The following is a 25,965-nucleotide window of genomic DNA, read 5'->3' as shown; positions in this document are numbered from 1 at the left end:
AACACTTATTTATAAGGGGGAATTTCAAAAATACCCCTTTTCCAATACCACTTTTTAAAAATACCCCTCTTTCTAGATTTATCAAAAAGTCACTATAAAATTTGAAATTTATCAAAAACATATGTGTAAACTTATATTTATAGACACAAATTATCTTTATATGTGTGAAAATTTATATATATATTTTATAAATACCGTATAAATACATTTTAAAAACTTTTTAAAAACCATTTAAAAACCTTATAAAAAATGTGTAAACCTTTTAAAAACCTTATAAAACATTATAAATGCCGTTTAGAACCTTTTAAAACCTTATAAATATTTGGATTTAGTCTTCTAGTAGTAATGATGACCTCGATGTACCTTAGTAACCATATAAAAGTTTATAATTTTTCATATTTGAAAAGGGGTATTTTTGAAAATGGATAGAAAAGAGGGGTATTTTTAAAAAGGGGTACACCAAAAGGGGTATTTCTCAAAAATTCTCTATTTATAAATCCCAAATGATATTTATCCTTGTTTAATTAAAAGTACAATAAATTATTTTCTTAATTTGTTTTGTTTTTCTACATTTAGTTGGGATTTTTTAATATAGACATCTCGAGAGTCATTCACGCTCTCTGATCGTCACCCTAAAGCGTGCTCTCGTATTGTCATCTGAGGCTATATCATCTCATCCGAGCAAATAAGTCTAAACACTCTCAAGCATATCTCTAGATCAAATATAATTCCCGTGGTTATCTTATAGCATTGCGATGCTATACTAACCAACATACGGAATATTTCAAAAATAGAATAGTCTATCCCGTAACTTTCTATTTTTAGAAACGGGGGAAAAATGCAATTAAAATCTTGGAGAGTGCGATTTCATTGATTTAAATCATGTATTCTCCAACTGTTGATTTAGATCCTAAACTTTTTTTTGACTTTCTCTTTATTATTAAAGGTTGGTTGACTTTCCCAATTTAGGCACATCGTGAAATGGCCAGACGGAACAATTATATGGGGTTAATCTCTCGTTAACGAGATCTGTCGAATACAAAACAAAATCGTTTTAAACCTAACTTAAAACACCCAAATTGAAATTGAATCTTAACCCAAAATCCGCAAAATGAAATTAAATCTCATAATCAAACACTTCCTTCTTTGTCTATGACAACACTCTGACTCCAACACAGAGACAACCCAAGGCAACCCGCCTACCCCTCGACCTGTTTGTCGAACCACCTCCACAACCTTGCCTTCATCCTCGCAATAGGCTCCTAGGTCCCTTTAACACCCCATCACAGCCCCACTGGAATCTCACCAAGGAATCTTCTTACGTCAAAGTTCCTTAACCCGCCTCTCGCGAATCCTTCACTGGTCTCACTTCTAAAGTCATGTTGGGCTGATGATCATCAGAAATCTTAGTCAACACCTCATCATCCTTATGCAAACAGTACTACAGCATTGACACTTGGTAGACCTCCATACCATCGGATAACTCGATTCGATACGCCAGCAGAAAGCATATATGAATTTTGGATCCCTATTTGACAAAATACTGGCCGAAAACCCGTTAAGCACATACTTTTTAACCAAAACCATCGACCTTAAATTTCTAATCCCACTTTTGAGCCAAATCCACTCGCTGCCTACTTGATACAATTCTCAGTGGTAAGCTTGTACTAGGATAGAGTTGATGGCTTCACAAATTGGCAGTCGCTTCTCTCTTGTGAAGGAAAGATGGTCGATGATGTAGATCTGACACGATGGCGGTCGCTTCTCTCGTGTGAGATCGATTTGAGGGACAGTGCTGGCGGATTGAAGTACACCACAGAGATGTGATTGGTCTCTGATACAGTACACGAACTCAGCCTTGGTGGATCACACACACAAGACAAAGAACAAGTTTATTCTCTCAAGAACACTTAAAGAGAAAAGTGTAGAAAATTCAGTTCTATATTGATAATCAAGGGGTAGAAAACTCTTACAACTGCTGCATGGCGACTTTATAAGAGTCTTTCAGCTAGCCCGAACGCCGAAATAAATGTAAAACTGCAACAAAGGAACTGAAACGATCGCATCGAGGTAAGTTCTATTCAGTATTTTCGATATTTTCAGGTCCATTAAGCCCCATTAACGGCTAGAAGACGTGCTCATCATGAGGTTTCAAGTTTGCTTTAGTATTTTACTTATTTTCTTTCCAAAAACAATGGATTTGTGTTTGTAGTTATTTGTTTCCTTTGTTGCATTTTTACATTTATTTCCCCATGCAGCAATTGTACGAGTTTTTTACCCTTAAATTCACAAAGACGCCGAATTTTCTTCACTTCTTCTTATTAAGTGTTCTTAAGAGAATAAGCTTGTTCTTTTCTTGTGTTTGTGATTCAACAAGGCTAAGATCGTGTACTGTATCAGAGACCAATCACATATATGTGGTGTACTTCAATATGCCAGCACTTCCCCTCCAATCGATCCCACACGAGAGAAGCGACCGCCATCGTGTCAAATCTACATCAACGACCATCTTTCCTTCACAAGAGAGAAGCGACCGCCATCTTGTGAAGCCATCATCTCTATCCTAATACAAGCTCACCACCGAGTCTTGTATCATCTGGTATCAGAGCACAATTCACGCTCTTCCCTTGCCAGGATTATCTTTTCCATCTTTTTTCGATAGTTTTTATTTCTAGTTTTGTTTTATTTAATTTTCAAAAAAATGTTTTTTAAGAACCCTAGTTTGCTTCAGTCTTGTGCTATATGTTGTTTAGTTTTATTTTTCCTTCAAAAAAATCCATAAAAATTCGTCACTATTCTTTCCTTAAATCGTCTGCTTCAGTCTTTGATTTAGTTTCTGTACTAGTTCAAAGTTTTCGTCAAAAAAAAAAGTATTGTTTACGTATCTTAAAGCTTATTTAAAAAAAAAATTTTCATTTTCTTGAAACCCGTGAACAGATACGAGATGTAAAACTAACACCTCCTACTTTTACAGGAAAATCAAATCCAGAGGTTTACATGGATTGGGGAAAAAGGATGGAATACATATTCCAATGTTATGGATATGGAGAACCCCGAAAGGTAGCATTAGCATCGGCACAACACACCGACAACGCCTTATCTTGGTAGGATAGGACAGTGGCCGAGAGGAGGAGACAAAGATTTGCTCCCATCAACAATTGGGGAGACATGAAGTACCTCTTGAGGTTGAGGAGACATGAAGTACCTCTTGAAGTACTTACAAATATGTTTTAAAAAATTGTCTGATGGAACAAGGACCGTGGACAAGTATTTTGAGGAGTTTGAGAAGCTCATGAACTCCTTGGAGTTAGAAGAATCCAGCGAGTCATTGATGGCTCAATTCATTAACGGTTTGCAAGAGCATATAGCTCGAAAAGTCGAGACGTCCAACTATAGTAGCCTACATGAATTACTTCACAAGGTTGTACAAGTGGAGCAACAAATCAAGCGTAAGATGTCTTTGAGCAATCGTACAAGAAGTAGGACACCTTGGAATGCAAGTAACAAACAAGGCATGGATAAAGGCAAGGCTATATACAACGATTCTCAATTCAAGAATAAGTCTAGTGAAGCATCTAAGATCACCAAGCCTGAACCAGGTAAGTTTCCTAGCACTAGTCAATCTCGTACCCGTGACATTACTTGTTTTAAATGATAAAGTAAGGGACAGATGGCGAGAGAGTGTCCGAACCAACGAGTGATGATCCAAACTCCTAGTGGAGACTACGAGTCGCAAGAAGCGCAAGATGAGAACCTGAATGATTCAGAGGAAGATGTGGAGTATCCTGATGTAGGAGATCTTCTTGTGATCCAACGTATCCTGAGCGTGTATGTCAACCCCGTGGGGAAAGTTCAAAGAGAAAATATCTTTCACACTCGGTGCATAATCAATAACAAGGTATGAAATTTGGTTATTGATGGAGGTTCTTGCACTAATGTTGCTAACAAGTATATGGTAGACAGGTTAGGTCTTCAAAAGAGAAAGCATCCAAGACCATACAAACTTAGGTGGCTGAACGATGATGTTGAGCTGAAGATTGCTGAACAAGTGACTATACCATTCAGCCATTGGAAAGTACCAAAACCAAGTTATTTGTGATGTAGTTTTAATGAGAGCCAAACATCTTCTATTTGGAAGACCATGGCAGTTCAATCCAGCTACTAATCATGATGGTCATACAAACCACTACTCTTTCACCCACAATGACCGTAAGTTTAACCTTGCCCCTCTAAGTCCATCAGAAGTTCATAAGTTGCAAAAACACATGAACAAAGAGGTCGAGGTAAGGAATTCTAACCTTTACTTAAGTTCTAGTCAAGTTTGTAAAACCATGAGTGCCCAGGGCACCGTGCTACTAATGGTTTTCAAAGAATGTTTAAGTACAGGTTTAGGTGAACTTGAACTACCTGCTGGCGTACGAGCTGTACTAGATCAGTACACAGACGTTTTTCTAAGACTACCCCTATTCGTGGCATCGAACATCAGATCGATCTTGTACCAGGTTCTGCTCTACCTAACAAACCAGCTTACCGCATGAATCCGAAGGACTCTGATGAGCTAGAAAAGCAAGTGCGCGACTTTATGGACAAAGGGTATATCTGAGAGAGCTTCAGCCTGTGTGCTGTACCAGTTCTTTTGGTACCAAAGAAGGATGGTACGTGGAGGATGTGTGTGGACTATAGGAAAATCAACCAAATCGACCAAATCATATGTGTTGAAATCCCTGAACAAATCACAAACCCTGTCCTTTATAAAACAGTTCACCATGTATGGAAAAAGGGAAATGCACAAAACATTTCCCAAATGATTTCTCTGAAGAGACGTATATTAACAAAGATGGTTACCAAGTTTACAGAAGAAGAGATGATCAGCGATATGTTGAAAAAAATGAATTCTCATGGACAATCAGTTTGTTATTCCGTACAATCCCTATCTACCTCTCAAATACCAAGCCCGTATAAATGTTGAATGGTGCAACCAAACCCGAGCAATCAAGTGTGTATTCAAATACATTAACAAAGATAACGACAGGGTCACAGTAGCATCAGTGGAGTCGGTGACGCAAAGAAATGACAAAGATGGTACAATAAGGGTTATAGACGAAATTAAAGAATACGACGATTCCATGTACTTTTTATAACATTACTATTTTATTAGCTAACTCATATTGTTTATGTTAAAGCTTTAAGATTACTTTTACCGTTTTTCCTCATATGTAGGTATGTATCACCCTCGTGGAGAATGTGGGGTTTTGATCTTCATCACAGCAGCACAATTATACAAAGATTGTCATTTCATTTAGAAGGGGAGAAAAATATAACAATGGAGGATGATGAGGATATTGATGATGTTTTGTCTAAAGAGGGAAATCATATATCACAAATTTTAGAGTGGATAGAGACGAACAAAATCAACCAACAAGCACAGCAGCTCACTTACATTGAGTTTCCTAAATATTTTGTTTGGAACAAAAGCACTAAAAATGGACCAAGCGGAAAAGAAATTCAGTTGTTGGTCGGATGCATATTATTTCACCATCTGCTGGTGATCAGTTTTACATGAAATTATTTCTTACCCACATAAAATGTGCAACCAGCTTTGAGTCTTTACACAGTGTTGATGGCATTTTGTATCCAAGGTATCAAGATGCATTTTCTGTCCCTGGCCTCCTTGAAGATGACCTTGTATATTGATACAATCACAGAAGCCAGCCAATGGGCATCAGCTAAGTACATGCATCATCTATTTGTGAGGCTCCTAACTTCAGCAAGTCTGTCAACACCTAATCATGTTTGGTTAGAAAAATGGCATTTTCTTTCAGAAGACATATTAGATATGAAGAGAAGAATACATGGAATATCATGTCAAAAAATATAATATTTATCTTATTAATTGTTTTAACGATCAATAATTATCACTAACAAGATTTACATAAATCATTGGTGTCGAAATAAGGACAAATCAGTTAAAGAATCAAACTTTGTTTGAAATTGAAAAGCTTCTACAGATGAACGGAAGTAGCATAAAACAGTACTCTTCACTTCCATTTCTTGTAAACCACAATATCCCATCTTCAACCAACAGACTTATTACAGAAGACTTATGTTACAACAGAGAAAAGTCTGCTGTCGATCATCAGAAACTACTTCCAAGTGTAACAGATGAGCAAAGGAATGGGTATGATTGTATATTAGTTTTGAGGTGTATTTTTGTTTATGGATTTGGAGGTACAGGAAAAACTTTTCTTTGGAAAACTTTGTCGTCTTATATCCGGTCGCAAGGAAAAATTGCAATCAATGTAGCTTCGAGTGGAATGGCAGCCTTACTTTTGGAAGGAGCAAGCACTGCTCGTTCACGGTTTACAATACCAATACAGCTACATGAAACTTCAACGTGTCATATTAGCTCTGATTGTGATCTTGCTGGATTGCTTTGGAAGCTAAGTTGATTATTTGGGATAAGGTACCAGTGTTGCATAAACAATTTTTTGAGGCTTTTGATCGGAGTTTGAGAGATATAGCACGAGCAGCTAATATTACGAATACTAATAATCCATTTTGTGGGAAAACAATAGTCTTTGGTGGTGATTTTTGAAAAGTTTTTCCAGTTATTGCTAAAGGGAGTAGAGGGCAAATTGTTCAAGCTTCACTAACCTCTTCATCATTATGGCGCTTTTGCTCAGTTCTTCGTTTGGCAAAGAACATGCGTCTAAGTGTTGATTCGGATCCTGGTGAGATTAATTCCATCAAAGAATTCTCTGAATGGATTTTAAAATTAGGAGATGTGAAGCTTTCTTTACTAAATGATGGTGAAGCTATGATAGATATTCAAGGTGACATGCTTCTTATGGATAATCTTGACCCTATAGTTTCACTAACGATGCCATTTATCCATCTTTGCTTCAAAATCTAGATGATGTTACTTTTTCAAGGGGAGGGCAATCTTATGTCCTACCAATGAGGTTGTTGACGAGATCAACAATTATATAATGGATCTTTTGCCACGAGAAGCAAAGGAATATTTTAGTTGTGGCAGAATATGTCAATCTGATTCTTCTACTATCAGAGATGGTAATGTCTCCATTGAACTCCTAAATTCAATCAAATGTTCAGGATTGCCCAACCAAAGTTCTGAAGTTGAAGAAAGGAGTTCCGATTATGCTCTTAAGAAACATTGATCAAAAAATGGATTGCGTAACGGGACCAGATTGCAGATAACAAGATTAGGAGAACATGTTATTGAAGCAAGAGTCATCGCCCTAAGCGATGATGGTGACAATGATGAAGAGAGAGTTTATATTCCTCGCATGGCACTTACACCTACAGATGTCAAATTGCCATTTCGATTTCAGCATACACAGTTTCCCATATCTCTGTGCTTTGGAATGACAATCAATAAGAGCTAAGGTCAAAGTTTATCTCATGTTGGGATCGATCTACCAAGACCGGTATTTACTCACGATCAACTTTATGTAGCCGTGTGAAGAGTCAGAAGTAGTAGAGGTCTGAAGATCCTAATTGTTGATGAGGATGGTATTAGAGATACAAAAACAACATTAGTTGTTTTTAAAGAGATATTCCAGAAAATAATATAACGATGACTGATATACTGGTACTTCCTTTTTCTTAACGATTTTATATTCTTGTTATTTTTATAACAAAATTCACTGCAGCTACAGTCCTATTAATTTAATGATGATCATTTTTCAGGATGTTTACAGAGAGTATCGAAGGAATTTGTCCCCTTTTCTTATGTTAGTACAACTATGTCATTTGAATTTCCACGTTCATAAAATCTACAATCAAACTAAATTTTCTAATTAAAAATGCTTTAATTTGTGTAGATTTAGGAATTTCTTGGCATCTAGAAGTACATAGTAATAATAATGTATTATTAACATGAAACGAAGGTTCATAATTAACAAAAAAATATATAAATTAATCTCTAAAATGTTGACATTGGGCTACCTAAATTAGAGGCCCGTCTCATTAATGAAATAATATCCACATATATTGTAGTCTTCACTAATATCTTCAAATACTATGAGATAAATATGGAAAAGATAAATTATAATAATCTTAAAACCAAATTCCTAAAATTTCGGACACTTAGACCATTAGGGTTCCTTCAAGAAGACTAATAGTATATCAACGAAACCAAATTTTTAATTTTCAAAATAGTGCGATGAAAGCGGTTATGTTATTTAATGTGTCTTTGATTTAACGTTTATTATTTTCCAAAACCATTACTATCAATCAAATGTTGCATATTTCTTTAAACTTAACTTAGATAAGTACCTTAGAGACGGGATGAAGCTGTGATTATGTAAATGGTATTTCTAAGCCAATATCAACTGCATCCAAATAAGAGAATGTGCTTTAGTTACACCATATGTGTTAATCAGTCCATACTAAAATATTAGATGAATCAATTCCATCATATAAAGTATTATTCATACGCAGTTGAATCCACTGACGATTAAGTTTAGTTTTACCATCGAAAGCTAGAGAAGAATGATTGGGCATCTTCCAAAAAAATTCTCTGGTCACCTTGAGTAATAACGAACATCTTACCAATGTTGTTTTTGTACATTGTAGTCCACAATCCTTTGAAGTCAATAGATCTAAAAATTTTGTGAATGCACAAATTAAATTTTCTTTTTATTTTTAAATTTTAATTATTTTTTTATGAAACTATATAAGTTTCTAATAATTTTTTTAATAGATTTTTAATTTAAATAAAATCTTATGGGTTACTCAATTATTTATATTGTTTTCAGTGTTTTATCTTAAACAATCATAAAACTATACTAACACAGTTGATAATCATTTAAAGTATATTTATAATCCTATTCTTATGTCAATTTTTTTCCTCATCCTTTTATGGTTAGTCATAAACTCATTGCTATCAACTATATTTTTTTTCTTATTTTTCATTCATTATATTTTCTGAGTAGAGAAATTTGGTAACCAAAAACAGTTTTACTGGTTAAAGAAACCATGTAAAAGTTATACTTATAGTAAAAAGACATATAATTAGATGATTATGTTCATTAGGACATTTTATACGTTGTGATAAAGAGCATACTTTAAATATGTTTTAGTGGTAAGAGATATAGTAAAATCGTTCATGGATGTTAATAAGATGATGATTCGATAGATGTTTTGCTTCTTAATGTTTTGTAAATAAGGTGTGAATTCATATTTTGGGAATACCACTTTTTGAGTTGGAAATAATAAGACTAATATAATTTAGTTTGTTTAAAGCAAAAGAAGAATATAATTTATGTAGTTACTTTCTACGATAGTTTCTACTTAAAATAAAAATATATTTCAATTTTATTTAAAAATCGGGAAGGTCCTAACCTAGTTATTTATAATATATGGTAGCATGCACAATTTGATGTATTTAAATTATTTATATATTTACCTCAAAAGGTTCAATATTAGATCAAATTAAATTGAAAAATTAAACATACAAGTAAATGATTTAATATTTAATTTTCAGTTTTGGGAAAAAAAATAGAATTTTTGAAAAATACTCGGGAGATTTTTAAAAATACCTCTTTTCAAACTTTATTAAAAAATCCATTCAAAATGTTAAAATTTGTCCAAATATTTGTGAAAAGATCCAACCTGTTTTCTCTTTTTAATACTCGGGATATTTTCCATACTCATGATCTCATACTTACTAACTAGCATACCGAACCAAATTACACCAATTGAACCAGATTAAATCATCAATTAACCAGCGGAAGAACAATCAGAAATCCAATCTAATAACTTCAATAACATACCCAGCAAATATCCAAACAAACCACCAATCCTAACATGCTTGTAAGTTTTAGAAACTAACAACCTAACAATGTCATAACAAAACCATAACAACCAGCGAGTGCTAAATCATCCTTCTCTCATTACCTTGATTCCATGGTCACATTTAGCTTTTACCTGCACCACAAACACAATGAGATGTGTGATTACTATCACAAATGCTCCACCAAATACTTAGTGAAGTGATCCTCTCATCTACTGGGCTATACACACAAGCATATCAAACCAAACCAACCTCCATAAGATTAACCAAAACAAACAAACCATGCATAAAAAGACACTATCTACTCGCTGCTAAGGAATTACCGTCCAGAAGAAGTCGTCCAGAAATTGGTGTTGACTACACAGACACAGACACCAGGTTGGCGTTGGTATGATCTTGGTTAAAGATCTATTCCCCTTGAACACTTTGTGTGGTTGATTAAGTAGATATGTGATTGTGAGGCTGGAATGGTCGGCGGTTCCAAAACAGGCAGTTTTGTGCAGATTGGTGCATGATTTGATCTGATAAGTTGCCTGGCTGCGAATAGACGGCTGTTCCAAAACAGGCGGGTTTGTGCGATGTGTGGCCTGGCTGTGATCGACGACGGTTCTGAACTGGCAGGTTTGTGTAGATGTGTGAATGGGATTTTTTATGGACTAAGAACGGAATTATAGAAACTTTCAAGGGTTATGGAAGTCCCTTGAACTTTCAAACTCGTTCTTACTAGGATATGAAGCACCAAGAGCATTCACGAGATGAAATTGTGATATTCCACACACAAGCTCAAGATCAAACAAATTCATAAAAGATTTTAGATAGAAAAAGGTTTGATGAGTTTTACAGAGAAAGAAGACAAAATATATAAAGTTTACAGAGAAAGAAGACAAAATATACCACCACGACAAATTCGATCGAATGTGTGGTTTAACCAAAATCAACGGTGTTAGTGAAGACGGGTTCAAGCTGAGATTGTTTACGTTCTCCCTTGGCGATAAAGCTCATTAATGGGAAAAGTCACTGCCCGCTGGATCAATCACAACTTGGGAAGAGTGCAAGAAAGCATTTTTATCTAAGTTCTTCTCCAATGCACGAACCGCAAGATTAAGGAACGACATCTCTAGCTTTGCACAGCGGAACAACAAAACCTTCTATGAGGCATGGGAGCGATTCAAAAGCTACCAGTCCCAGTGTCCTCATCACGGTTTCAGCAACGAGTCGCTGCTTAGTACTCTATACCAAGGATATTGCCCAAGTTTCGCCTACTTCTTGATACGGCCAGCAATGGAAATTTTCTAAACAAGGATGTTGAAGCCGGTTGGGAACTCGTGGAGAATCTAGCTCAGTCGATGGAACAAACAACGAGGACTATGACATAACCGTCCGAGGAAACACCGACCAAGATGACAAGTATAAGAAGGATATGAAAACGACAAGCTTGATAAGTTTTTGATGAGGCAGCAGAAGAGCGTTCACTTTGTTCAAGAAGAGGAGACCTTTCAAACTCAAGAGGGTGATTGTGACAATACTGAGGAGGTGAGCTATATTCAGAATCAAAAGGTTACCAAAACGGCTACAACAACTATAAACCCAACCCGAATATGTCTTATAGAAGCACCGATGATGCCAACCCTCAAGATCAAGTCTATCCCCCTCAGCAACAACAATTCCAGAATAAGCCATTTGTGGGTTTCAATCCAAAACAAGCTTTCATCCTTCAACAACTGTCCCAAGGTACTTATCAACAGCCTATGGCAATCCTCCAGGTTTCCAACAACAACCTTCTAACGCACCTCAAGAACAGGCCAAGAACAACCTCGATCAAGCAAAAAAGATAGCCGAGCTTCGCAATTATGTCAACACATCTCTCAGCGACCTGAACCAGAAGTTCGATGTTTTGAGCAACAAGGTTGTTCACTTGGAAGGCAAACAAACCTCCACTTCTTCCGGACAGCACCCAAGAAAGTCTATCATGAACCCGAAAGAGTTTTCTACTGCTAATGCAATTACACTGGGAGAACCATATCCACCTATCACTGCGGACAGTGAGATTAAAGAGGGGGAGGATTCAACTCAAAAAATATCTCTGACGGTGAACCCAATCGAGCATACAGCAAACTCGACCGGACTAACATCAAACCCAATCAGGTCTACTAAAAATCAAATCGGGGATACCATGGACCCGATCGAGTTCGCTATCGTGTAAGATGCATGTCTGACCGGATGTGTGAGTTAAGTTCTTACGAGCCCCTTCGTCCAAACAGAAGCACCAGTCCAAAACCATCAACCCGAATACCACTACTTTACCTGGAACAATCCAAAGCTGAAATCAAAGTAGAGTACAACAATATCCTTGATTCTCTAACTGGGAATGATCAGATGAAGGCCTTGGTAGACGCTTTTGCCAACATCCCCCCTTATAGGGAGATTCTCAAAGAGGTATTACTAGAAAGGATGAAGTAGAGGAAGAGTTGACACCACCTTAGCAAAGTCCTAGCAAGAAGATAGGAGATCCTAGAACTTTCACACTTCCCTGCTCGATCAGATCAACGATTTTCAATGAGTGTCTATGCGACTCGGGAGCTTCGATTAGCTTAATGCCCCTCTCAATAGCTCAACGAATGGGCTATGCGACGTTTACACCGTACAGCCTTTCAGTTGTGATGGCGGACAGAAGCTCGAGACAACCCGTGGGAGTACTAGAAAATCTCCTAGTGGAAGTTGGTGGAATCAAGATCCCCACAGATTTTTTGATCCTGAAAATGGAGAGGGAACAACAGTATCAGCTGATCCTTGGAAGGCCTTTCCTAGCCTCTGCAGGAATGGTGATGGATATGGCAAAGGGAACAATGAGCCTTGATTTCGGACGTGGTACAAGGATGGAAGTAAACATGGCGGATCCGTACCGGGGCACGATAATCAAAACAGAAGAAACTTTTTCCTCCACTCCCACGTACACGGAGCACCAAGTAATCACGACTCTAAAGAAAGACCTCATGCGGCGAGCAACAACCATTCAAGAACTGACTGAGCAAATTGTAGAGCTAAAAACAGAAATCATGTCCTCACCTCTAGGAAAGCTAAAAGGGTTCTTACTTTTAAAAAGAGATATGCTGCGAAGAATAAGTATCATATACATTGGTCATTGGCATTGGAGAGAATCACTAAGCCTCTCCACTTTTCAACCACTACTTGAGGAATATTTCAAGTCAAGCTTAGTGACTTTGAACAAGCTCACTTGGGAGAAAATCCCAATGGTATCCTTGTACATATTTCTTTAAGTATTTATGATTTCGAATTTTTTGTTTGTAGTTTAATGTTTGTTCAGGTTTGATTGTGAGTGAAGAAAGGTGTTAACGGGCCAAGAGGAGAAAAGAAAGAGAAAATGAGCCAATTGGGCCTTAAAACTCATTATCAGAAGCCCACACGGTCGAGTCAACGATTCAACGGTTGAGTCAATAGTCATCCGATCGTGTTCAATCTCAGCCGTCCGATCGGGTCAACAGAGGTAACGGTCGGGTCAATGGTCAACCCGATTTGAATTTCAAAATTCGAATCCCACCCGACCAAGAATGGTCCCCTCTTCAATTTTTTTGCCCTCTCACCCTCTATTTAAACCCCAAACTCGACCAATCCACTCTCATTCTCTCATTTTGTTAAAAACTCACTTTTATCTCTAGAATTCTCTCTTCCTTTTCTCTAGTTCTTAGTTCTTTATAATTTATGGGTTTTGTTTAGCATTTGGTCTTGTTCTTCACATTTTCTGGGTTTGTTTTTTACATTTGTTCTTGTTATTCATAGTTTCTAGGTTTGTTCTCACATTTGTTCTTGAGTTCTTATTTTCTGGGTTACTAACCAACTAAATTTGAGTTTTGAGTTTCTCATTCCCATGAAAAGAAAATGTCTTCAGGAAATCTTCAACCCAAAAAGAAGAGCCTTTCAAGAGAACAACGGGAAGCCCATCACAACCAAACCGCTGAAGAAATTGCAAGAAACTTCATGACAGTCCAAGCTGTTGGAACCAGACTCGATCGGGTCAGAAGTCAATGGGAAAAAGCCCGAGCTCAAGCACGAACCCGATAACCCGATAACCCGATCGGCCAGTCAATCGGGTCATAATGTTCTGATTCCCAGAGAGGAGATTTCAAGAGGAAAAAGGTCTGCTGAAGAAGATGTTGATGAACCCATGATGGATGTTGAGGCCAGGAGGGTTGTTCAACCAAGGAAGAGCAGGAACCTCCCTCCACCCGAAGAGCTCTACGACATGTTTAGGCGTCGAAAGTTCATTGGAACTCGTTATCCTCACAGGAAAACAATGAAGGAGCTGAGAATTGCACGAGATGTGGAGTTTCTGTTTGAGAGAAGCAGGCTTGGTTCGTTCATGACCAGGAATTTGGAAGCCTACGACGAGCAGACATGCTACATTTTAGCCTCGCTCCAGCTCCATTTCTACGAGGATGAATCCAAGTTTTACTCAAATGATTATCTTGGGTACATCACCTTCAGCGTGAGAGGTACTACCTATTCTCTCATATTTAAGGAGGTTGAAAAGCTCTATCGGTTTTTGCAAGCAAGCGGAATGAGCCAAGACGTGGTAAAAGAGGAAATCATATCTGTTTGGAAGACAATTGGAGATGGAAAAGAATATACTTCTTCAAAATCTAAGAGTGCTCAAATCCGAAAGAACGGATGGTAGCATGGCTTCAGTTCTATTAGACCAGTTCATGTATTACAAAGATTGGGTGCTTAAAGCTTGTAAGAGAGGGGTGCAAGGAGAGCTTAGTATCGGTGGACTTATCACCCCTCTATTAGTAGCTTGTGACGTGGAGCTGCAGAGAAAGGTCTATAACTCCCACTGGATAGATATTAAAACCTTAACAAGGACGCACTTCCTTGATAACGAGCGTCCTAACGGGTTCTTCCTCTATAAGTTCACTCACCCATCAGTTGGAGCAGCGAGAATGATGCTACCGAACATCGAGCTTACAAAGATTAGACTGGGAGCTAATATTGATTTCTGCCCACCTATCTCAGCATTATATGACCCACACTTATGATGAGGACATCCAAACCACATCATACGGGGATCAAACCAAACCAGCCGGTTCGAGCCTCAAACCAACCGTACCGGACAAAAATGAAGGATTCTTGCCCAAATGGAGTTCCGATGAAGCACATGGCCTAGGATTGATTATTTACCATACAATCAACCCTAAGAAGACTAATGGTTCAGGAGAAATCAGATATCAACGGACCATATTGAAGACTCTCCACGACGACCCATCCGGACATTACCATGTTCAATTCCATCGACCATATGAAGACTTTTCTCGACCAACATTGAGTATTCACTCGAAAAGTGACCATTTAATGAAGATCTACCGAGACAGAATTGAAGAAGAACGAACAGAAATCAAGATGGTTCATGAAGACCCGTTTCAACCGTACCATGAGCAAGCGTATGGAACCGCCGGCCAAACCACACGTCCATTCAAGTTGGGATTTAAAATCCATCCAAAATATGGGTATTTTAAAAGGAATGAACGAGCAACATCAGTCCCCCATCGAGGTATTTTGAGAGATGGCCATGAGAGCCACTACGGGAACGTTCATTGGCGAGCTAAGCCGCAGTTTGGAGAATTCACTCGTCCATTTGATCTCGGCTTCATTATTCACCATCAAATCAACTATTTGGAGCATATTGATCGAGCCAAAATACCCCTGGTTCGAGTTGGTTTAGTACTTGCTCATTTGGCCTTACCCGAGGGCCATGTGTTACCAAAAATGGAACTTTCCTTATTTGGTTTCTTCGAGGATTATGTTTGGCGACCTGGAGAACTTATTTATCATCTAGAGACAGTCCAAGATGCCACACCATGCACTAGCATCCAGAGGATTAGGCGAATCCTCTTGCACCTCTACTTTCCTATTCTAGAAGCCTTCACACTTGGACCTTTAACTCTACAACGGCTCTTTCTCTATCAAGGCTGTTGCATTTTAAGGACACTAAAGACATTGCAGAGAGTCCCAAGATGTCGCACCTATCTTCCCAAGCTCTCAAGATACAAGCTAAAAGACATTCCTTATTTGGCCGATTTTCTCATAAAGTCACAAACGGCTCTATGCTTTAAATTTTGCGATTCTTTTCTTGTTTTAGCTTATTAAGACCGTTGTTTATGAGCCTATAAAAGCTCAACTTCGTTTTCATTGTAAAGCACCCTTGATCATTGAAATTAAAAGAAAGCGTTTTCTTCTTTATAAAGTTCGAGTAACTTTGTGTTTGTTTGTTCTTTAGATTTAAGTGTGTGATTCACTATACTCTATTGAAGCTGCGAATTAAGAGTGTGTTGAGTGATTCATCCCTCTTGTTCGTCCATTGATTGAGCGAGTCAATCACGTCTATCCATCGATCCATCGATCGATTCTTCTTTGTTCGTGGTTCCATCGAGAGAGAGCGAAGGCCAACTCGATAAACCCTTTCTGCCCGTCCGTTAGCCCTTCGGAGCGTGTATCAACTTAGTTCCAAACCAAGTACCTAGCTTCGATCCAGTCCAACAGCCACAAGCTAAACCTGAAATTAGAGAAGAAGAGCTTGCCAGGGAAGAACAGGAAGAAGACTTCTATTTTGATGAGTGGGAAGAATATTCTAGGCAAACAAGAGGGGTAAAAGAAGCTCACAAGAAGATTAGCATCCTCCAAAAGTGGAACAAATTCCAAAGCAAGACAATCAAGGCATTGAAGAACACTATAAAGGATCTTGCTGGTACAATGAAGGATATGGGAGAGCATATCAAGGAGCTTCAAAACAAGGTTGGATGCTCAGCTTCCACAACAGCCATACCTAGAGGTTTGGGTAGGAGTGCTTCAGTCATGACACCTACCAAGTTCAACCTACCTATGAGCCCACCCAGAGCTTCAATTGATCCAAGAAGAATTCTGTTCAGAGAAAGAAGAGAACCGGGACCTGACACGAGAACCTCACCCGATCGCACATCCGATCGGGCCGGATGATCACACCCGATCGGGTCAACCTACCACCTCGCAGTTGACGCCGATAACATCCAAGACGAGAATGTAGCAGAGAAGCTTGACGTCCTTAGCTCTTGGTTTACACCACCACAAGGGTAACTCTATAACCCTCATCTTTGTAAATACCTTTTTGCATTAGTTTGTTTCATTTTGATTCCAAATCTTCTTTCAGATTTTTATTACACAAGGGACTATATAATTTAAGTTTGAGGGAAGGTTTGGGATATGCATTTGATATGTTTTCTGTTTTCTTATTTTGAATTTTTATCATCTAGTTTTGCATTCATCTATGTGCATTAAAAATCCTATAAATTTGAAAAATTTTCAGAAAAATCTTTAAATAAAAAAGAAGAGTGTTCATATAGTTGTATTTGCATATTAGCATTGTTTAGGGATGTTGCATTTAGGATCATTGCATTTGCATAGGGGATTAGGATGATTATAACCAAAGAACTTGCTGTTTCATTAGACTTAAAAACAATGCCCTCGTCCATAGTTGTTTAATACAATTGCATGAGCTTGAATGGAAACCGCACCATTCTTTGATCGCATGATTTGAATTTTAGTATAAACTGAAGCTTGCTTTGATATGATGCCATTCCTTATTTATAAGAGCCTTAACTTGAATTGATAATTATCTGGATGTGATTTGTTTTAAACTTATGGATACCTTGTATACATACTTGGATCTTCTTTCCCTCTTTTTATCACCCTCTTGTTGATCCAAGTAGCTGGTCATAACCTCGACCAGTTAACCACACCCTAAAAACCTTAAACTTTCCTTCAAGCCTTTGTTTTATTTCTGAGTGGAAGGCCTATTTTTTGGGATTGAGGTTTAAGAGAACGTGTTAGGTTTGTGCCGACAGGAATAGGGTCTTGAGTAGTTCTGATTTGCATTTTTCGGATCAGATAGGACTAGGATGGATTATACTTGGGTTTGGGATTTGTTGGGATGGTATAAAGTAAAATAAAGGAAAAGAAAGAAAAGAAAAAGGGAATGAGTTGAGTCTTCAGGAGAGTAAAAGTTTCAGAAAAGTTCAAGGTTCTAGTGAAAGATGTGTGGGGAATGCAAAGTATGAAAAAGATGGTTCTGGATTTTATAAGAAAGAGAGAAAAGTGTAAAGATAGCAAAAATGCTTTGATGTCTTAAGTGTTAAGAAGAAAGAGAATCCTAGTGTTTATAAAGAAAACCCCCTATCCACTAGTTTACCATAAGGAACTCTCCTAAGACTTAGAACAAAAAAAGGGAAGTTGGGATGAAAAGAATTGAAGGGTATAATAGGATCATATGGGCTTAGACGATTAGGATATCACTTGGGTACTTTGGGTAGTCAAGATGTTATCCCTGTATGCATTTGTTGGTCCTTACCTTTAGCATTCTCCCAAAAGCTTAATCTTGTTCATAGAGAGATCCCAACACTTAAAAAAATTAAACACTCACTTAAGGAGACCCTCTTTGTCTCTTACCCCTTTCTATACCTAGCCAAATGAGTTTATATTCACTTTACAACCATATTCGCAGTTACTACTTTACTACTTTACAACCATATTCGCATGGACCCGATCGAGTGTACTCTGCCCGACTAAGGTGAGCACGATCAAGCACCCGGACCTAGAGGAGGAAGCTGGACTCGAGCGAGCTGAGGAAGGACCCGAACGAGCCCAACATGAACCCGACCGAGTTCTTTTCAAACCGATTCTGTAATTTGTCTTTTTCTGTTTTAGGGCTTCTAACACTTAGTATAAATAGAGACTTTGGGTCATTAAGCCAAAAATCGAGTTTTCATTAGGGTTTTCTCTGTAGCCATCAAACATTTCCAGAAACTTGTAATCTCAATATCTTTTGATCTATTGAGTTTTTAGAGTTGCCTCTTTATATTATTTTGCTCCTTAGATCATTATCTATCTCGTTATGCAAGATTTAAAGATTTCTGGGTTTATGTTCTTCATGATAAATTCCAGATCTGAGTAGTTTTCTGGGTTTAGAGGATGGGTTAGGTGATGAGGAATCTTAGTTTCTAGGGATGCTTAAGTATAGATTCAGGTAGATACCTTCTGGATTAGGAGATTTAATTGCTAGTCTTTGCATTAACCATGTGGGATTAGATCTTAAACACTCCAGCACTCAAAAAGTGTTCTATGGAATGTCTGATTAACTAATGCCAGAGATCTATTTACTTACCCAAGAGATTGGCTGTTAAGGAGTAGATTGACATTAATGAGCTTGTTCTTTATGCCTATCTATAGTATGTTTCATCAATGAAAGTTGAGATTAGGAAGTGCTATAGATCTGATAATCTTTACCAAGAGATTGGACTGATTAGGTTAAGTGGTTCATTGTCTAGGATTAGATCTATTTGAGCATGTTAAGCATCCCCAAGAGCTAAAGAGAATTCATCACCCCATTAGCCTATCCTTAAGACCCTTGTTTATCTGATTGTTTACCTGCTTTTATTTATGCTTTCAGTATTGCTTCTGTAGTTATTGCATTTTTAGTATTCTTAGATCCTTTAGCTTATCTTCAGAATTGTTGTTAGATCTTTTTAGTTTTTCATTATGTAGTTTACTTTTATGCATTTGAGTTCTAAATTCCAAACTTTCAACCACTTGGCTTGACTCGATTAGTTCTGCTATATCTTGATTGTTTGCAATACACCTATTTGCATTGATAACCTCATGTGCTACATTGCACTGGGGATTTGAACTCTAACAAGACACTGAAAACGCTTGTTTCACAACAGTAGGGAAAAAGAGTACAAGTCACACACCTCCACTGTCTCCACTTAAGTGGGCTGAATCACAACCAACATGGCTGGATAAGCACACTCTAGACTACCCTGGACTTGTTGTAGAAGTGTGGTAATAGCTTGACTTAGAAGCTTCGCCTTTGATCTTGTCATAGGACCTTTAGGGATGTGCAATGCTTCTTTAGCTCCAATATCTTCATCTTCAAGGTGCTTGTTCACTTCAAGCTCCTAAGGTTCAAGCTGCTTATTATCTCCATGTTCCAAGCTTCCCATTATCACATCAAGCATCGACCGACACCCTAACTGGTGTCTACCGACACCCTAACTGGTGTCTACCGACACCACCTCCGCATAAACCCTAAAATTGCCTATCAACTCTCCATATAACGAATTAACTACCACCAAATCTCCCACCATGAACCCTAACACTCAATCATGCAAATACAACAACAAAAACACACAAACAAGCCACATACAACAATTTCCAGCCATCCAAATCATTTAAATACACATGCTCAAATCAGCCATGGTCACGCACTCAACTTTGATATGAATCTAAAGGATGGACAAAACAAAGAAGAAGAACAATCCAGCAACCTCTCTTCACGCCCCATCCACAAATCCCACTGATCCCTTGCTAGAACACCCATGAACAGCCTTCAGAAGCCTCCAGAAACTTCTCTAGAATCTCTTTTGAAGCCTCAAGAGAAAATTCCATGATGTGTCCCCGGACATCGAGTCACCAAGGCCGCCGTCCGTCCGTCCGAGAGCACCATCCGGCCGGCCGCATCTATCAACCGTTCGGGCAAAGTCTTCAACAAGCGATCATCTCGACGACAAGGATTCAGCCTCAACACTTCAAGACATCAACAAGGATTATCAAGACGAGCAAGGCGAGGTCATCTCATGCTCTTCTTTAACGATCAACCTTTCGACAAGCCGAGCTTCAACCATTCTCACTGAAGATTCGTGGACCGCATCACCACCGAGGAACCTTCGATCAAGACAAGCTTTGGGAAAGCTTCGTTCGAGTGCCTTCACCCCCACGTCCGTGTGAAGGCATCCCTAAGACGTTAGGGGAGCTGTACTCTTTTTCCCAACTTCGGGTTTGTCCCAATGGGTTTACCGAAGGGGTTTTAACGAGGCAGCAAGTCTAATGCATCTCCACTTCGATCCCACTCGACTCACGGTTTGGAAACGTTCGTAGACAAGCTCCGGAGCCGAGGAAGTGAAGATCCTATCTCCAAGAAGGCATCCACCACCAATAAAGCCTTCTCCGTCGATTTTTATCAATCCGTTTCTATTTCTCTCGAAGAATTCTCTGTCGTTTCACTTTTTACCGAGAGTTTTCTCAAGCTTTTACCTTTTTATCGAGAATTACTCGACCTTTTCACCTTTGACCGAGAGAGCCGTTAGAAAACGCGCTTTCTCGCTTTTCCTTTGTATGGAGCTTAAAGACCCACGTGTCTAGGGCAACTTTAGGCCCACTTTCTCGATCACTTGTATATTTAAAGGCAAGGTTCTCGAATGTAATCGGGACGCTTGAATAAACTACCGAAAATGTTTCCTTTTCTCGCGTCTCTCTTTGTTTTCTCGAGCCGTAAAGCTTAGAGATCGAAAATCCTTGAAGATCCTCGAACCGGGTTTTGTTGATCTTCAAGCCGACCGTATCGTGAGTTCTTTTCCATAGCTCACATGTCGTCAATCGATCCACAAACATCCACTCCGAGTACTCCTTCATTTGTACGAAGGGTACTCTCCACCCCAAACCTTCTATCGAAGGCTCCGACGGTTTCCGAGCCCAGCCATCGACCCACGGTCGTGCCACTCCAACACACTCCCTCTCTCTTTTGCTATCAGGAAACACCAAAAGCCAAAAGTGAGAAGACAGAGACTGCTATCGAGTTTAAGTCAAGTTTTAGGGCTTTTCTTAAACCAATTCACTTAAACCGACAATTAAGCTAAACCGCCCAAACCGATAAAAAATTACTTGGTGTCGATCAACAATGTCCTAAAAACAGGACACAGGTGTTACAACTTGTGTAAGCTTATAAATATACACACAAATTACTTTTATAAATGTGTAAAATTTTATATATATTTCATAAATACTATATAAGTACATTATAATTTTTCTTAAACCTTTTAAACCCTTTTAAAACCATCTAAAACAGAGTTAAAACCTTTTAAAACTTTTTAAATTATTTGGATTGAATCTCCTAGTCGTAGTTAATATCTTGAAGTACCTTATAAACCATATAAAATTTTATAAATTTTATACTTAAACAGGGGTATTTTTTATAAATTGTTATATAAAAAGGATTATTTTTGAAAAGGAGTATACCAGAAGAGGTATTTCTCAAAATATTCTCTTAATATTATTTACATAATATTATTTGAAATTAATATAGTACAATGTTAAAAAAATATATACATAGGTTCACCCTAGGGGGTGAACCACTCTTGTTCATCTCCTCGTAATTAGTCAATCAAAATACAACAATATGCCATTTTATTTTTTATTTAAATAAGTGAATCAAAATAATAATAAAAAAATGAAGCATATTAAGGAAACAAATTATGTAGGATTTTTATTAAAGAAATATATTTCGGGTTTGGGTTTATAAATTAGTGGTTAAGGTTTAGATTTTGTAGTATCTTGATATTATTTGCATAATATCATTTGAAATTAATATAGTATGTTAAAAATATATATATATTTGGGTTCATCCCTAGGAGGTGAACCACTCTTGTTCACCTACTCTTAATTAGTCAATCAAAATACAACAATATGTCATGTCATTTTTTATTTAAATAATCAAATCAAAATCAAAATAAAAAAATAAAGCAAATTAAGGAAAAAAAATTATGTAGGATTTTTATTAAGGAAATATATTTCGGGTTTGGGTTTATAAATTAGTGGTTAAGGTTTACATTTTGTAGTTAAACAAAATTATATTTCGGTTTGGATTCACAAATTAGTGATTATAGTTTAGATTTTGTAAATAAAGAAAATTATATTTGAGTTTGAGTTGAAAAAATAGTAGTTAAAGTTTAGATTTTGTAATTAAACAAAATTATATTACGGTTTAGGTTGATAAAATAAGGGTTAGGGTTTATATTTTGTAGTTAAAAAAATTTGTATTTCGGTTTGGTTTTATAAAATAGTGGTTAAGATTTGTTTGTTTTTTAATTTATTTTTAAAATATTATATGATATGATATTATTTTATTTTGATTTACTAATTAATAGAAGGTAAAAAAAAAGTTCACCTCTTGAATGAATCCAAGTATTTCTCTAGAAAAAACTATAATTAATTACACATTTCATCAAAACAAATATAGTATGTTAAACTGGTCGATGACAAAAAAAAAGAGAGGTAAGTCTCCAGCTTGCATTGATGGGATAAGTATTGAGTGGCGGCTGAAATTTTTATTTTGCCATAAAAGATATATTTTGTAATTTCGTTTTTGTCACGGCATTGATTTTTCAAAACTCTCATGACTCGGCTGTCTTCATCCCATATTAAAAACTGAAATAGAGCTGTTGAACCGAATATATTTATTGCATAATAGTATTTCCCAAATAAAAAGCTTAAAATTCAATTAGAATGAATATAATAAACTATTCAAGTGACACTCCAAGAACCCAAAAACTTGATAAATTGATTTTGTTTGCACAATTATATATATATATATATATATATGTGTGTGTAAATGGTATATATATATATATATATATATATATATATTATTGGTATAGTTTTGTTATAAATAAATGGGTTGACATGGTCTTAATGCAAAAGAAGAAAAGAGGTTTACGTACGTAAAAGTCCATCTTGTCTACAAAGGCAAGAAATCCATAACCAATCAAATTAAAGTTCAAACCAAACGAACGAAGCTATGCAAGTTAATTTGACGAGTGGAATATAAATCCTAAGACTGAAGACATGGTCTAACTTTGAACCAGCAGCCACTTGTGTCCTATAAATACATGAGTTTATTAACCACTTCATAGTATCTCACAACTAAAGTTTTATCTCCTCAAGTAATAATATATTCGTATCCCTTAACAAAAACTATCAACACATTGCCTTTGATTTTTCTTTAAGATGCAAATGGATAGCCCAAAATCACCTCTTCAACCTCCAACTTATGGAAACTTAGTAACAATCCTAAGCATCGATGGTGGTGGCATTAGAGGGCTTATCCCTGCTGTTATCCTTGGATTTCTCGAATCCGAACTTCAGGTATATATCATGTGCTTACCAAACTATAAGTATATCATGTCTATAACATTGTTCTTATTTTGATTCTATGGATGTATATATAGAAATTGGATGGAGAAGATGCAAGGCTTGCGGACTACTTTGATGTAATGGCAGGAACAAGCACCGGTGGTCTGGTTACAGCCATGCTCACCGCTCCTAACAAGGAAGGCCGACCCTTGTTCGCAGCCTCCGAAATCAAAGATTTCTATCTTGAGCATTGTCCAAAGATCTTCCCTCAAGATCATTTCCCATTCTCGGCCGCGAAAAACCTTGTGAAGTCCTTGACTGGTCCTAAATATGATGGTGAATACCTTCATCAACTTATCCATGCTAAGTTGGGTGATACTAAGTTAAATCAAACACTTACCAACGTTGTCATTCCAACGTTCGATATCAAGCATCTTCAACCTACTATCTTTAGTAGTTACGAGGTTTGTTTAGTTTTGTCCGTATATGTTAACTTACTATTAATTCTTTTAATTAACAATAGTTTGGTATATTATCAATATGTTTATATTATAGGTGAAAAACAATCCTCTCAAGAATGCAACCCTCGCTGACATTGCTATCTCAACTTCAGCTGCCCCTACATACTTGCCTGCCCATTTCTTTAAAGTTGAAGATAATTCAACCGGAAAAGTAAAAGAATACAATCTTATTGATGGCGGAGTTGCAGCTAACAACCCAGTAAATTTCTAACGATTAGATTTTTGTCGCAATAGCATTTCGATGAATATTAACATTTTTAGACTTATCTATATCAACACAATCATAGCCTTAAATTTAAATTATAGTATAAAACTTTTTATAGAAATTTAAATAGTATTTCAATGAATACTAACATTTTTCAGACTTATATATATTAACACAATCATAGCCTTAAATTTAAATTTTAGTATAAACTTTTTTATAGAAATCTTGAATAATATATCATATATATAATTGTTATATGTCTTGTATAGGCTTTGGTGGCCATTGGGGAGGTAACAAATGAGATTACAAGAGGGAGTAGTGATTTTTTTCCTATAAGACCAAATGATTATGGAAGGTTTCTTGTGCTTTCCCTTGGAACCGGTAATCATAAATGCGAAGAGAAATTCAATGCAAAAGAAGTAGCTGGTTGGGGATTGTTGAGTTGGTTAACACATGACAGCTCCACACCTCTCATTGATGCTTTTACGCAAGCTAGCTCCGATATGGTTGATTTTCATCTCTCTGCCGTCTTTCGAGCTCTTCATTCCGAAGCCAATTACATTCGCATTCAAGTATGATGATCAACTCACTAATTAAGTTATATAAGTGTAGTAGCCTTTTTTTTTATCGCCATAATTTCTAAAATTTGGATTTTTTCCATGACATAGGATGACACATTAACTGGTGATACTGCTTCGGTTGATATCGCTACTGTCGAGAATCTTGACATTCTCGCGAAGACAGGAGAAGAACTGCTCAAGAAACATGTTTCAAAAGTCAACCTAGACTCGGGTTCTAACGAAAATGCTTACAAAGCAACTAATGAACATGCTCTTATAAAGTAAGTGACATAAATTTGCATTTGATTGGTTTATTTCATTCATATTTATGTGATTTAGTAGGAAAACTAATAATAAATTATTTTTTTGGCTATTGAAGGTTAGCAGGAATACTTTCAAAAGAAAAGAAGATCCGAGACATGCGATCACCTCATGGAAAAGCACCAATTAGGAAGTAAAGAGATAATTATTTTATCATAGGGAAAATTCCATAAAAATTCCCCATCTAATTTTAATTTGGAAGTTTAATACCTAATGTTATTTGATTGAAAATAAAATGCATGGTTTATTAAATTTTGGTCTATTAATACATTAAGTATATAAAAATTGTCGAATCGAATAAACCGCTTAATCGGATTGACGGAATCACTAAACCGAAGTTGACGAAATCACTAATCCCTAAACACACGAGTAATTTGGGGTCATCCAAAGACCGCATTGTCCTTTGCTATTACCCCAAATCGAATTTGTGATCGATAAACACTAAGTTTAGTGTAATCCCATTAACCCCGTTTTAGTGATTCTGTCAATCCGAGTATCGTTTGTGAAGCGGTTTTTTCGATTCGACAATTT

General features: G+C 36.9%; 1 protein-coding gene and 1 non-coding gene across 2 annotated transcripts; one reads left to right on the top strand and one right to left on the bottom strand.

The window, feature by feature from the left end:
• Positions 1-10,915: 10,915 nt before the first annotated feature.
• LOC111831270 lies at positions 10,916-11,022 on the bottom strand. Its single transcript, XR_002834522.1, has one exon. It is a non-coding gene; the product is annotated as a small nucleolar RNA R71 (small nucleolar RNA).
• Positions 11,023-23,600: 12,578 nt separating this feature from the next.
• LOC17888943 (patatin-like protein 2) lies at positions 23,601-25,655 on the top strand. Its single transcript, XM_023784524.1, has 6 exons — positions 23,601-23,839; positions 23,923-24,291; positions 24,383-24,547; positions 24,823-25,125; positions 25,222-25,394; positions 25,493-25,655. Exons 1-6 carry the CDS (start codon positions 23,702-23,704, stop codon positions 25,569-25,571), a joined length of 1,227 nt encoding a protein of 408 aa, XP_023640292.1. The 5' UTR covers positions 23,601-23,701; the 3' UTR covers positions 25,572-25,655.
• The last annotated feature ends 310 nt before the right edge of the window (positions 25,656-25,965 follow it).

Source organism: Capsella rubella, unplaced genomic scaffold, assembly GCF_000375325.1.
Source record: "Capsella rubella cultivar Monte Gargano unplaced genomic scaffold, Caprub1_0 scaffold_4, whole genome shotgun sequence".
NCBI classification, from domain to species: Eukaryota; Viridiplantae; Streptophyta; class Magnoliopsida; order Brassicales; family Brassicaceae; genus Capsella; species Capsella rubella.
The sequence above is the reverse complement of the archived record's forward strand: the minus strand, read 5'-3'. Positions and strand labels throughout refer to the sequence as shown.